Raw genomic sequence first — 13,562 nt, forward strand, 5'->3', positions numbered from 1 at the left:
TAATAGTTTCATGCTTTTAGGATACGTTAAGTCGACAGATTTATATAACATGCCATGTATCTCCAAGTGTTCTGGTTTTTAAAAACATCTAACATGAACTGAGCCTGAAAGATTGCTTGGAGATACAATGCACAGAAGCAGACCCAAGGTGGGGCCTGAGGGGTGTGTGCCCCTCTCAAGAAAAGAAGTGTGCCTTCTAAATAATGTTATTACGCCCTTTTCTCATGGAATTGTATTCCCTTTTGACCTTGTGGTCTTCCTTTGAAAAATTCCTGGGACCACGCCTGATGCATGTTATATAATCTGCCAATTTAATGTATCTTAAAAGCATGAAACTACTTGTAGCTTTTTTGTAATTGTGTGGATTAAATGATATTTATCTCTCACTGGCCTGTGTACTTTTTTTGTTGATCTTACCTATACTGGAACTGTAAACTGTGTGTATGAGGTTATGTGTGTGCATGTGCGTGGAGGTATGTGTCTGTGTACGTGTAAATGTAAAATAAATGGATTTACCACAACCAACTCATTGAATTATGTATCTGCTTATTGAATTGTAACTGGTTCAGTATTCTACAAACACATACCTTTGACCCATTAGCATTCAAACTGGCCATATCTGGCCCAAATATTCCACCTATTTTATGTTCAAACCAGTCAGATCAAGCCTCTCACACCTACCCTACAATGTCATTGTGAAAATAAACAATCACATCATGGAAATCTCAATACTACAAGATAATGCAGGATTAATTCAATACAATGTGAGTAAATAAGCTTTACATTTGGGAGTATAATCTGATTGCTAAAGGGTTAATGTAATCCCCAAATAGAATCACATTGCACAGCATGTGACAAGGTTAAGCCTTTCAGAATTACAGGTAAAATCCATCTGACTGGCTTCCACTCACTGAACTTCAGACAGGTTTATATAACATGTCATGTTTCTCCAAGTGTTCTGGTTTTTACATACATCTAACATTCTAACATGAACTGAGCCTGAAAGATTGCACAGAGGCAGACCCAAGGTGGGGCCTGAGGGGTACGCACATACACATTTGTCCAAGGTGATGGACTGGCAGAATAGCACAGCATTAGGTATGATACCTGGTGGTATCTGTTTTGGAATTTGGAGTTTAACTCTTTAGTATTCAGATTATTTTGTCAAATGTATTTATTGTGATTTAGTGGTTAGGATTCCTGGCTTTTCACCCAGGTGGCCCGGGTTCAATTCCCAGCACGGGAACATAAATTTTTCACATTCAGAAGGGCATCCAGCCATAGAAACCATGCCACAACAGACAATTGGAGTCTGGTCAGCTCCTGTCAAACCATCCAATCCATGCCAGCATGGAAAACAGATGTTAAACGATGATGATGAAGATTGTTTTGAATTAATCATGTATTATCTCATAGCTTCAAGATTTTGATGATGTGACTGTTTATTTTTTAGAATGACATTATAGGGTAGTTGTGAGAGGCCAAATCTAACCATTTTGAATACAAAATGGGTTGGCTATTTGGGCCAGATATGGCTGGTTTAAATGCTAAATGATTAAATCCCACCTTTTATCACCAGAGAAGAAAAGAAATCTAGTAAAAACGGTGACAAACTTGAGAAGTCCTTAAACAAGTGTCCATGTAAGTCAGCTAATCACTGTTCATATCAGCTGATCAGTTGGTAGGAGAGGACAGAAAGAGACTTCAAATCCTGTATATTCAAGGAAGGAGTAGTAAACTGTGCTGTAAACTAATTAGTGTTGTGTTACTTCTCAGTCTCAAGTTCAAATCCTTCTCTGTACAAAAAGCTTATCCAGGATAATAGTTCTCAAAACCAGTTAATACGAAGAGATCTAAGATAAATTCCATCATGGGAGTTACGTACAAGTGTCTCTTTGGAGAAAAATCTTGTCCAAAGTTCAATCCCTGTTGAAATGTTTCCATTGGTTAACTGGAACATCAATGAAAGCTCCATCTTTGTAATGTGAGCTAATTTGGTAAATGTGGGTTGATTCTTCTTCAAGTTAATGGTTAATGAACGATGGCCAAATATGGGAGCTGGCATGACTTGGTGGTTAAGAGGTTTGCTTTGCAACCACATCATTTTAGGTTCAATCCTACAGACTGGTATACTAGGTAAGTAGTGTATTCTACCATAACCTTAGATTGATTAATGCCTTCTTAGTGAAATTTAGTACAGGGAAACTATGTAGAAGCCCATTGTGTGTGCTAGTGTGTTTGCATATATATCTTTTGTCAATGTATATGTGTGAAAGACAGACACTTCAGTGAGAAAATAAATGAGTAATTAAATGAAAATATTGCAGTATTTAATCTGGCCAAGTTGTTCAGACACTCCCTTGTTCCACTTACCATCAGAAATGTCAAGTTGTAATAGTTGCATCGTGAACATTTGTATCCTATTGCTCACAAAATGCATGATATAATAGAAATAATCAAAAGTGTGAGACAAGCACTAAACAGGAATTGAACTTGCAGCTTGTCTTAGGAAGCAGTTACCATTATTCTATAACAAGTTGTAATGCCTCCATAAATAACTCGCTTAATACCCATCACTCACAAATATCACACCTGTAGTTTAGCTGCAACCTATAATTCAAGCATGATCTGGTGCTAAACAACAACAATTATGGTCTAGTTATGTACTGTTGACTCAAAAGAAATTAAAAGACTAAAATAAAGAAGATCAAAACGAAATTCTTACTTGGCATAAGCCTTTTCCAGAAGAGCTGGCCAAAATTCATTACTTTTGCTGGAATGTAGAAAGCAGTACTGTCCTTCATAGGTGGGTAAATAGTCATCTACAACAATCTCTACCCAGTTACCACTGTGCCAGAAGTTGAAGTAAAATGCACCACAGTAATCATTGACATGGAAACTTTGGTTAAGTGGAATAACACGATGGAAGAGAGTTGAACATCCAGGTGTGGCTAGACATGCTATGGCAGCCAAAAGCCAGCTGTCTCCTGCATTTGAAAAAACAAAAAGATGATGATAATGTTTGTTACAATCAGGATAAGTTAATTTTTTTTGTCTTTCTAGTGGTTACTTATTGTTTTGGTGTGTTTCTTTGAACTTATTTGTTAAAGATACTTATTTATATTCATGGAAAATTTTCTGTCTATCAAGTTTATTTTTATGAGATTCATTAAAGCAGATATCCTGTTTGTCAAAAGAAGCAAGTTTTATTTACACTTCGTTTCTTATGCTACTTTTGTCATCAGATTTACTTCTCAAAACATACAGCAAGGTTGTTTTTACAGTTTGATGATCATCCACTTTGTATGTTGTTTTTATGGTTAATTGGGGTTTTAGGGTAATTTTATGGTACAGTGGTTTTATTACATTTTTGTTCATGTGATCTTTTTACCTATGAAGTATATTCCTGTGTGTGTTGTGTGTGTGTGAGATTCTGTTGGTTTGAATTAGAAATGAGTGTATCTGGTTTTTTTTTTCTTTCTGTGTGAAGTGCCATTACTATTTTGTCTGTCTCTTTGAATTTTCATTGTCCACACAGCTGTTGCTGCATTGTCCATTGTCTATCTTGTTTGTAGTTCAGATTATTTTTTGAAGATGAATTTATTTTGGTGCCTGCAACACAAGATGTGCCATTTATCCTGTTTAGCAATGGTATGTTATGTATGGCTATGTTATATATATGGCTGGTTTTGGTGTCGTGTAAGTTACACACACATGACAATCAGAGATCTACCAGTTTCTTAGACAATCTCTTTAGTTAAATGGGTGGCTAGCACAACACCAAAACAACCCAAAAAATTCAAGAATCAATTCTGTACTCACCCAACTGTCCTTGCTGAACATCAAAGCCACCAATACCATCAACAAAAAACTTTGGTTGTATGCCAGTTAACTTACTTAAAGCCTAAAAATAATGGAAGTGTTAGAATTAGAACAATGAGCTGATTTCAAATGTTAATAAGTTGTTTTTTTTTATTTAACAGATTAATAAAAGTTTCAGGGCAGGGAGATGATCACACAGCTCTAATTCAGATGGTTATGTATGAATACTGCCCGTAGCTGATTTATTTCCTTGTTAGCCATTTATGTTGTTGGTGATGTTTAGACTCCAGGTCAGTTCTGGGCTTAAACAACAACAAACAAGCAGGACTATGATTAAAGGCATTCTAGCTGTGGCCATCCTGTCTTTTTTCAGACATATATTAATATCTAAGTCTACATGTATTCAGTGTTCTTTCTTTTTTTATATTTTAAATGTTAGTGTGTAGTTTGAGGGAGATTCAGTTACAATTTCTAAGAGGTCAAATGACCACATAGAGGTTTCTTCACTGCATTGGTAATACATTTATTTCATCAGCAGGAGAATAGTGTCCAAGACTAAATAAGCAAATAAAACTTTAAAGAATATCTAATTTGAAAAAAAATGGCTGGGAATAAAATCAGTAATAGGTCATCCTGCAAATAGTACATGGTTCAAAGTCTGTTAGTGAACTTGTTCTTTATCTCTAGTTAGTCGAACATCATATATATATATATATATATATATATATATATATATATATATACACACACACACACACACCAATGACTAGTGTAGCAGCATTATAATCAACTGCTACAAGAATGAAGGAGATGTCTTAGATAGAAGTAATTAGAGAAGTATTAAATTGCTGGACCATGTCATGAAAGTTACAGAAGCTAGCTGAATGGCTGGTGAGAGCTGTTCATGTCATGTACCAGGGTGCTGGCAGTAAAGTGAGAGTTAGCAATGAGTACAACAAATTTAGTGTGCCAGTAGGAATTCAACCCAGGGGCTGGTTTTCATTACTCTCGTTTTTATCCTAGCCCTTCAGGCCATAACAGAGGATTTTAAGACTGGAGGTCATGAGAACACTTCAATGCTGATGACCTTGTTCTTGTAACTGAAGCTGTAAAAGAATTAGGAAAGAAATACCAAATGTGGAAGGGAAACCTGGAATCAAAGGGCCTTAAAATTAACTTAGCAATAACCAATGTTTTCGTAAGCAGGAAAACAGAGTGGATGCTACTTCCTTCAAGAAAATGAATGTTTAAATGTAAAGAGGGTTTAGGCAGAGATTCTGTATGATGTACTGAGTACAAATTATGGACTCATAAGAGATGCAATGGTATCACAGGAAGATTAACAAAGAGAGTAGATTTTCTATGTGGCAGATGAACAGGCGCAATAAATACTGAAAACCCATAGAAAATGGAGTTTTTCAAATGTCCAGGAGGTTGACAAGAGGTAGTAGATAGCTTTTATTATCTAGGTGACTTAACAGTGGAGGAGGAGGTTTCAAAAGTATAACTGCTAAAATAAGAACAGGATGGAGAAAGTTTAGAGAACTATTATCTCTGTTGGTAGCAAAAGGTCTCTCACTCAGATTGTATGATGCCTGTGCAATACTACATGGTAGTGAAATGTGAGCCATGAATGCAGATGATATGCAAATACTAGAAAGAAAGCTAGCATGCTCAACATCAGTGCGCATATATAACAGAGTAAATGCATTGAGAGAAAAGCAGAGCACAAGAGGTATCAGATGTAGTGTGCGAGAGACTGTGCTGGTAAAGTTATGTGATGCATGTGGATGAGGATAGCTGCATAATGGATGAAGACAGCTGTGGATTGCTAAATGAGGATGGGATCTAAGGAAAAAGGTGACCTAGTAATATGTGGGACAAAGTAGTGAAGACCAACCTCAGAATATCGAACATCATGGAAGAGATGATAAATGACTGAAATGACTGGTGACTTTTCTGTGCTTGAGTGTCCATCTTAGCAAAAACAAGGTCATCATCATTGTTTAATGTCCGTTCCCCATGCTAGCATGGGTTGGACGGTTCAACAGGGGTCTGGAAGGCCAGGAGGCTGCACCAGGCTCCAGTCTGATATGGCAGTGTTTCTACAGCTGGATGCCCTTCTTAATGCCAACCACTCCATGAGTGTAGTGGGTACTTTTTACGTGCCATCAGCACAGGGGCCAGGGGAGGCTGGCAAACGGCCACAATCAGTTGGTGCTTTTACATGTCACCGACATGGATGCCAGTCAGGTGGCGCTGTCATCTGCCATGTTCAGACAGTGCTTTTTACGTGTCACCGGCATGGGTATCTTAACTACAATTTCCATTTGATTTTTATTTTGATGTATCAACAATATCCATTCGATTTTTATTTTGATGTATCAACAATATCCATTCGATTTTTATTTTGATGTTGATGTACTTGACACAATAGGTTTCCTCAAGCACCGGAGGCCGTCCTGCAAGCCATGAACTCACTTCATTTGTTGGGTCTTCAAAGTCACAGCATATCTCCAGAGGTCTTTCGTCATAGCCTCTGTGAGGCCCAACGTACGAAAGTCATGCTTGATCACTTTGTCCCATGTCTTCCTGGGTCTACCTCTACCCCGGATTCCTTCAACAGTTTGGGAGTGACACTTCATCATATATCTCTCCTCATCCATCCGTAGTACACGACCATACCAACGCAAACGTCTCTTTTGCACACTGCATCTGATGCTTCTTATGTCCAACATTTCTCTCAGGGCACTTATACTCTGTCGTGCATGGACAGACATTGCACATCCAGCAGATCATGCTAGCTTCATTTCTTTCGAGCCTACGCAAGTCCTCTGCAGTCACAGCCCATGTTTCACTGCCATGAAGCATAGCAGTTTGCACACATGCATCGTACAATCTACCTTTCACTCTGAGCGAGAGGCCCTTTGTCACCAGTAGGGTAAGAAGCTTTCTAAACTTTGCCCAGGCTATTCTTATTCTAGTGGTAACACTCTATGAGCATCCATCCCCGCTACTAACTTGGTCACCTAGGTAGCGGAAACTATCAACTACTTCTAGTTTCTCCCCCAGGAGTGTAATGGAATCTGTTTTCCGAGTATCAATGGTGTCTATTGCCCTTGTGCATCTGCTGCACACGAAAGCTATCTTCTCAGTTAATTTTCCTTTTGATGTTGCTGCACCTCTTATGTGTCCATAGCTTACACTGGGTACATCTTATGGAGTTTCTACCTACACTTTTTCTACAGATCAAGCAGGGTCACCTACCTGAAGGGATGTGTGTGGTGAGTTAGCCTTCCTACTTACTAGAACTTTGGTCTTTGCTCTAAGGCCTTTTGAATCTAAACCTAGCTTCCACACACGAAATTTCTTCTCTAGTTCCGGTAGTGATTCTGCTACGAGGGCTAAGTCATCAGCATAGAGGAGATCCCAGGGGCAACCAGTCTTGAATTCCTCTGTTATTGCCAGGAGGACTATGATGAATAAAAGGGGACTGAGGGCTGAACCTTGGTGGACCCCTACTTCTACCCAGAATTCTTCGCTATACTCGTTGCCAATCCTAACTTTGCTAATGGCCTCTTTGTATAGGGCCTGTACAACCCTAATTAACCATTCGTCAATCTCCAGTTTCCGCATCGCCCACCAGATAAGGGATCGGGGGGAACCTGCATATTGTTTCATCTGTTTCTGCACTTAAGCCGTCATAGTGACCTTCTTGTACCTTGAAGGTATGTCTTGACACCTCATCACCTCCACCTTGGGCAGCAATGTATCTCCTCTGCAGCAAGAAGCCTGTTCCTTATCCTTCTGTCATACTTTAACCTTTCAACACCTGGTACAAAACTTGTGAGTCACTTGGTGACCTCACTAGTAGTGCTAGTAACATGAAAAAGCATCCAGTACTTTCTATAAAGTGGTTGATGATAGGAAGGGTATCCAACCTCACCAGTACCCCACCTTCCCGCACAAGGGGAAAAAACCCAAAATACTGAATACTGCTTTTGTTTGAAATAAACAAAAAGTGGAGCAATGGAGTATCCATCATTAATGTAATATTGACTTCAAATTTTAGCACAAGGCCAGCAATTTCAGAGGATGGGCTAAGTTGATTACACCCCACCCAGTACTCATTGATCCTGAAAGGATGAAAGGCAAAGCCAGTCTCAGTGGAATTTGAACTCAGAATATAATGATGGGCGTAATGCCACCTAGCATTTTGCCTGGTGCACTTAATAATTCTGCCACTCGCCACCTTCATTGTAAGTGTAATATCTTTTGCTACTCTAGGCACAGGGCTCAAAGTTTTTGGTGAGGGAGCCAGTCGCAACTGGTACTTAATTTATCAACCCGGAAAGGATGAAAAGCAAAGTCAACCTTGGCAGAATTTGAACTCAGAACGTAATGGCAGATGAAATGTCACTAAGCATTTCATCCGGCATGCTAACGCATCTGCCGTTCCAAGTTCAATCCTGTGCAACAGTGACTAAAGGGAGAGCACTTATAGTGATTTGTGTTTACAACTAATTTTACTGAAAAAAAAAAAATTGTGCGTGTATTACAAGTAATTAACAACGAATTGGTCTCAGATTTTAGCATAAGGCCAGCAATTTCGGGGGAGTGGGGTAAGTCGATTACATCAACCCTCAGTGTTCAACTGGTATTTGTTTTATTGACCCAAAAGGATGAAAGGCAAAATCGATTCTTGTGGCATTTAAACTCAGAATTTCACTAAATAGTTTTTCCAATGCAATAACGATTCTGCCAGCTCAGCGCCTAAATAACTTACCCTCACATTACTGTATATTATGATTGTTATTTGATATATATCTCTTTTATTGTTTTTTTTTTTAAATTTGGGATCAAATCTATTTTCTTTCAGTTTCTTTGTATTCTTTTATTTGTTTCAGTCATTTGACTGCAGCCATGCTGGAGCACTGCCTTTTAGTCAAAGATATCGACCCCAGTACTTATTCTTTGTAACCTAGTACTTATTCTATCAGTTTCTTTTGCTGAACCGCTAAATTACAGAGATGTAAACACACCAACATCGGTTGTCAAGTAATTGTGGTGGGGACAAAAACATACACATAAGTATTTACATACATTCATATGTGTGTGTGCATGTGTATACACGATGGGTTTCTTTTCTGTTTCGAACTGCCAAATCCACTCACAAGGCTATGGTCGGCCTGAGGCTATAGTAGAAAATATCTGTCCAAGGTGCATTGAAGTTGGACTAAACCCGGAACCATGTTGTTGGGAAACAAGCTTCTTACCACACAGCCACGCCTGTGAATGTATGTAGGTATTTCAATACATACTGCCAACCCTTAAACCTGATACAAAGGTTTTCATCATTATCATAATTTAAAATCTACTTTTCAATGCTTGGATGGATTGAACAGAGTTCATTTGAGGCAGATTTTCTACAGATGGATGGCCTTTCTATCACCCATTCCCAGCTGTTTCCAAGCAAGGTAATATTTCCCCCATGGCCAGGCATATTCTCATAGAATACTAGATATGAATGACACCACTTGTATGACAGTGACACTCATTTACAACAATCACATGATGTTAAATGAAAGACACACAGACACACTAGGCTTTTTTCAGTTTCCATCTACCAACTCCACTTGCAAGGGTTTGGTTGGCCAAGTGCTATAAGAGTAGATACTTGCTCAAGGTGCCACACAGTTAGATTGAACCTGGAACCATGTAGTTGGAAAGCAAATGTTTTACCACATAACCATGCCTGCACCTATATCTTGTTTATATAATAATCTGTCCAAGTAACTAAAAATAAAATTGTTTCTAATTTAGGCACAAAACTAGCAATGAAAGGCAAAATTGATCATGGCGGGATTTTGACACAATGTAAAAAGCCAGAACATATACCACAAGGCAGTTTGTTTCACTAATATTGCTGTTGTTTAGCACCAAGTCATCCCTGATTGACCAGATGTATGATTAAAGGAATTCCAACTGTGAGAATTCTATCTTTCTAGAAATCACCTTTCTTTTACTTTTTGAGAGTGTAAGGTGTGATTAAAGGGAGATTTGATTGCTTTTACAAGCAGTTGAAGTAGGGTGAAAAAAGAAAGGAATAAGAGAGAGAGAGAGAGAGAGAGAGAGAGAGAGAGAGAGAGAGAGAGAGAGAGAGAGAGAGAGAGAGAGAAAGAAAGACAGACAGAGAAAGAACAGAAAAATGTAGCACTATCTGCAAAGTGGCCTTGCTTAATGTGTAGAAATTCAATATTATATTATGTACTTAGAGTAAGCAATAGGTGCAGTGAAGGAATCTGACAGACTGAAACTAAATCACTGGATGCAGCAAATGCATAGGAATGGTTAGTAGCAGATACTGCAAGCAGAAGCTGCATTGATTACTTGTCTATGTCCCCTTCTTTAACCTTGTAACATTTAACCCTGTTAAATGTAATGCTCATTTTCACATTGTTTTGAATTAATCATACATAATCTCGTAGCTTCAACATTTCAATGATGTGATTGTTTATATTTAGAATGACCATGTAGGGTTGGTGTGGGAGGCTGGATCTATCCAATTTGAAAATAAGACAGGCAGAATATCTGTTTCAGACATTGGATTGTAACCAGGCTGGAGCATTTCTTTCATGCGTTTTTAGTTAAACATATCACACCGCAATTCTTAATTCAGTCTGCTACTTATTTTATTGAAGTCTATTTGTTGAACCACTAAGTTATAAGATGTGAAAGGACACAACATAAACAAAAACACTGATTTTTAGACATAAACACACACACACACATAAATCAGATCAAAGGGGATTTAGACAGGTGAGAGGTTACCTCAGTCAGCACTCTTGCAAATACTAAGAGAGTGCATAAAAATGAACAGTTTCCATAAGGGAAACCATTTCATACAGCCTAAAATTCGAAGGAGGATTTGTTACTCACAGAGTATGCTATAATTAGTACAAGAATGGAGGTGCTGGTAATGTAATACTAACATCCCAATTCTTGGACTTACACACACATTTGTGCATTCCGACAGTTTTCATTTAGTAAATTCCTCTCATGAGATATTGGTCAGCCTGAAGTTATAGTAAGATGATTTAATTAACACAGGGGATTTCTAATGAAAGTTCAATCACTAAGCTTTTGTTTTGTTTTTGTTTTTTTAGTTTTAAATCATCCCTGACTAAGCAGAACTATAATCTATTGCATTCCAGATGTGACCTCTTGTTTTTTTTTTTTATCAAAATTATTCAGTGAATCTTTTCTTTCTTAAAATAGTAGTGTGTCTTCTGAAAGCCATTTCTAGCATATAAAATGACCATGCAGTATTTCCTTTGTTGGCTCAACTCATCATCATCTAGCTTTCCATGTTAGCATGGGTTGGACAATTTGACTGAGGGCTGGCGAACCAGATGGCTGCACAAGGCTCCAATCTGATCTGGCAGAGTTTCTACAGCTGGATGCCCTTCATAACGCCAACCACTCCAAGACTGTAGTGGGTGCTTTTACGTGCCATCAGCACAAGGGCCAGTCTGGCAGTACTGGCAATGGCCACGCTCAAATGGTGTTTTTTACATGCCACCTGCACAGGAGCCAGTCCAGTGGCACTGGCAACGACCTCACTCGAATATTTTTTTATGTGCCACCAGCACAAGTGCCAGTAAGGCGACGCTGGTAGTGATCACGCCTGAATGATGCTTTTTACATGCCACCAGCATGGAAGCCAGTTAGCTGCTCTAGCAATATTCACACTTGGATGGTACTCTTAGCACTCCACTAGCATGGATGCCAGTTGTCGAATTTGATTTCGATTTCACTTGCCTCAACAGGTCTTTGCAAGCAGAGTTCAGTGCCCAATGAAGGAAAGGTATGCATAAGTGGGCTGGTTACACCCCTGGCACAGGCCACGAGGTTACGGTCTCACTTGGCTTCCTGGTTCTTAAGCACAGCGTATTTCCAAAGGTCTCAGTCACTAGTCATTGCCTCTAGTTTTGTTAAAACTAGGACGGAAAATGTTCAGTGGCTTGTTTCATCTGTCGGTAAGAAAGTGTTTCTCAGTTTGTGACAGACAGACTGTATGAAGTATATGTACAATGATGTTGTACAGTAGGGGTATATCATAAGCAATATCAATTTATAAAATAGTGTCCATGCTAACAGCAGCTGTTGAGACAGAGGCAATAAGAGGACGAGCTTCAAAAAAGTGTGGGCAGATCTAAAAATGCTGCATAGTACAAAAAAGATCACACATGATCTTTACAGCAGTGAAAATTTTGGGAACACTTGAGATATACTGAAAACCTATCCAAGAAGATGGGTGGATATTTAAAAACAGTTATAAATTAAAATAACTAGAAATAGAAAATATGTGGAAGAGATAGACCCATGAAGACCTGGGATGAGGTGGTGAAGCATGACCTTCGAACATTGGGCCTCACCGAAGCAATGACTAGTGACCGGGACCTTTGGAAATACGCTGTGCTTGAGAAGACTCGGCAAGCTCAAGTGAGACCATAACCTTGTGGCCAATTCCAGGGGTGTAACCAGCCCACTTATGCGTACCTTTCTTTCATTGGACACTAAGCACTGCTTGTGAAGACCTGTTGAGGCAAGTGAAATCGAAATCAAATTCGATGACTGGCATCCATGCGCTAAGAGTACCATACGAGCATGATCGTTGCATGAGCAACAGGCTGGCCTCCATTTGAGTGTGATTCTTACCTGCGTTGCCTTACTGGCACTTGTGCTGGTGGCACGTGAAAAAACATTCGAGCAAGGTCGTTGCCAGTGCCGCTGGACTGGCTCCTGTGCAGGTGGCCCATAAAAAGCACCATTTGAGCGTGGCCGTTGCCAGTACCACCTGACTGGCCCTCGTGCCAGTGGCATGTAAAAGCACCCACTATACTCTCGGAGTGGTTGGCATTAGGAAGGGCATCCAGCTGTAGAAACTCTGCCAGATCAGATTGGAGTCTGGTGCAGCCATCTAGTTCGCCAGACCTCAGTCAAATCGTCCAACCCATGCTAGCATGGAAAGTGAACTTTAAATGATGATGATGATAGACTTGACAGGGACATTGTTTGAAAGACCCTGTTGTGTGCATAAACATTATGCTTTCAGAACCTCAGAGACACTGCACTAGCATAGCTGGAATGGTTCTTTTCAAGCACTGTGTATCATCAATCACCTCTGTCCTTTGTTATTTCCTCCATGAGGTTAAACATCCTAAGATTGGCCTTCACTTCATCATTCCCCATCTTCCTTTGTCTTCCTCATTCACAGGTTTTCTCTGCTGTAATTATCACTTCTTTATTCTTTTAGTATTTAAACTGGCCATATCCAGCCTAAATGTTCTATCTGTTTTATGATTAAACTGGCCATGTCTGGCCTCTCACACTTACCCTTGAACATCATTCTAAAAATAAATAATCACATCATCCAAATCTCAGTTACAAGACATTACATAATTAATTCAAAACAATGTGAATAAAAGGCATTAATTATGATAGTAATCTGAATACTAAAGGATTATACAACTATCCTCATCCATCACATTACATTCTCAAACCAATTTTGTCTACTCTCTTGCACATTACACCTGATTCCTCTTATGCTCAGTTTTCCTCTCAGCACATTTATACTCTGTTGTTCATGCATGCTGACATTGCCAGTGAAGCATGCTAGCTTAGTTTCTTTCTAGTCTCCACAGGTCCTCTGTATTCCAGACCTACATCTCACAACC

The 13,562-nt window shown here is 39.1% G+C and overlaps 1 protein-coding gene across 1 annotated transcript in view; it reads right to left on the minus strand.

Annotated features, from left to right (window-relative positions):
- The window catches only part of LOC115217329 (calpain-A), a 49,572-nt gene that overhangs the window by 30,549 nt on the left and 5,461 nt on the right, over positions 1-13,562 (minus strand). The window contains exons 2-3 of the mRNA XM_029786988.2: positions 3,823-3,904; positions 2,726-2,987 (exon numbers count right to left, since the gene is read on the minus strand). Of these exons, the coding sequence (XP_029642848.1) occupies positions 2,726-2,987; positions 3,823-3,904 (344 nt within the window). The remainder of the gene's footprint in view (positions 1-2,725; positions 2,988-3,822; positions 3,905-13,562) is intronic.

Source organism: Octopus sinensis, linkage group LG11 (assembly GCF_006345805.1).
Source record: "Octopus sinensis linkage group LG11, ASM634580v1, whole genome shotgun sequence".
Taxonomy (NCBI): domain Eukaryota; kingdom Metazoa; phylum Mollusca; class Cephalopoda; order Octopoda; family Octopodidae; genus Octopus; species Octopus sinensis.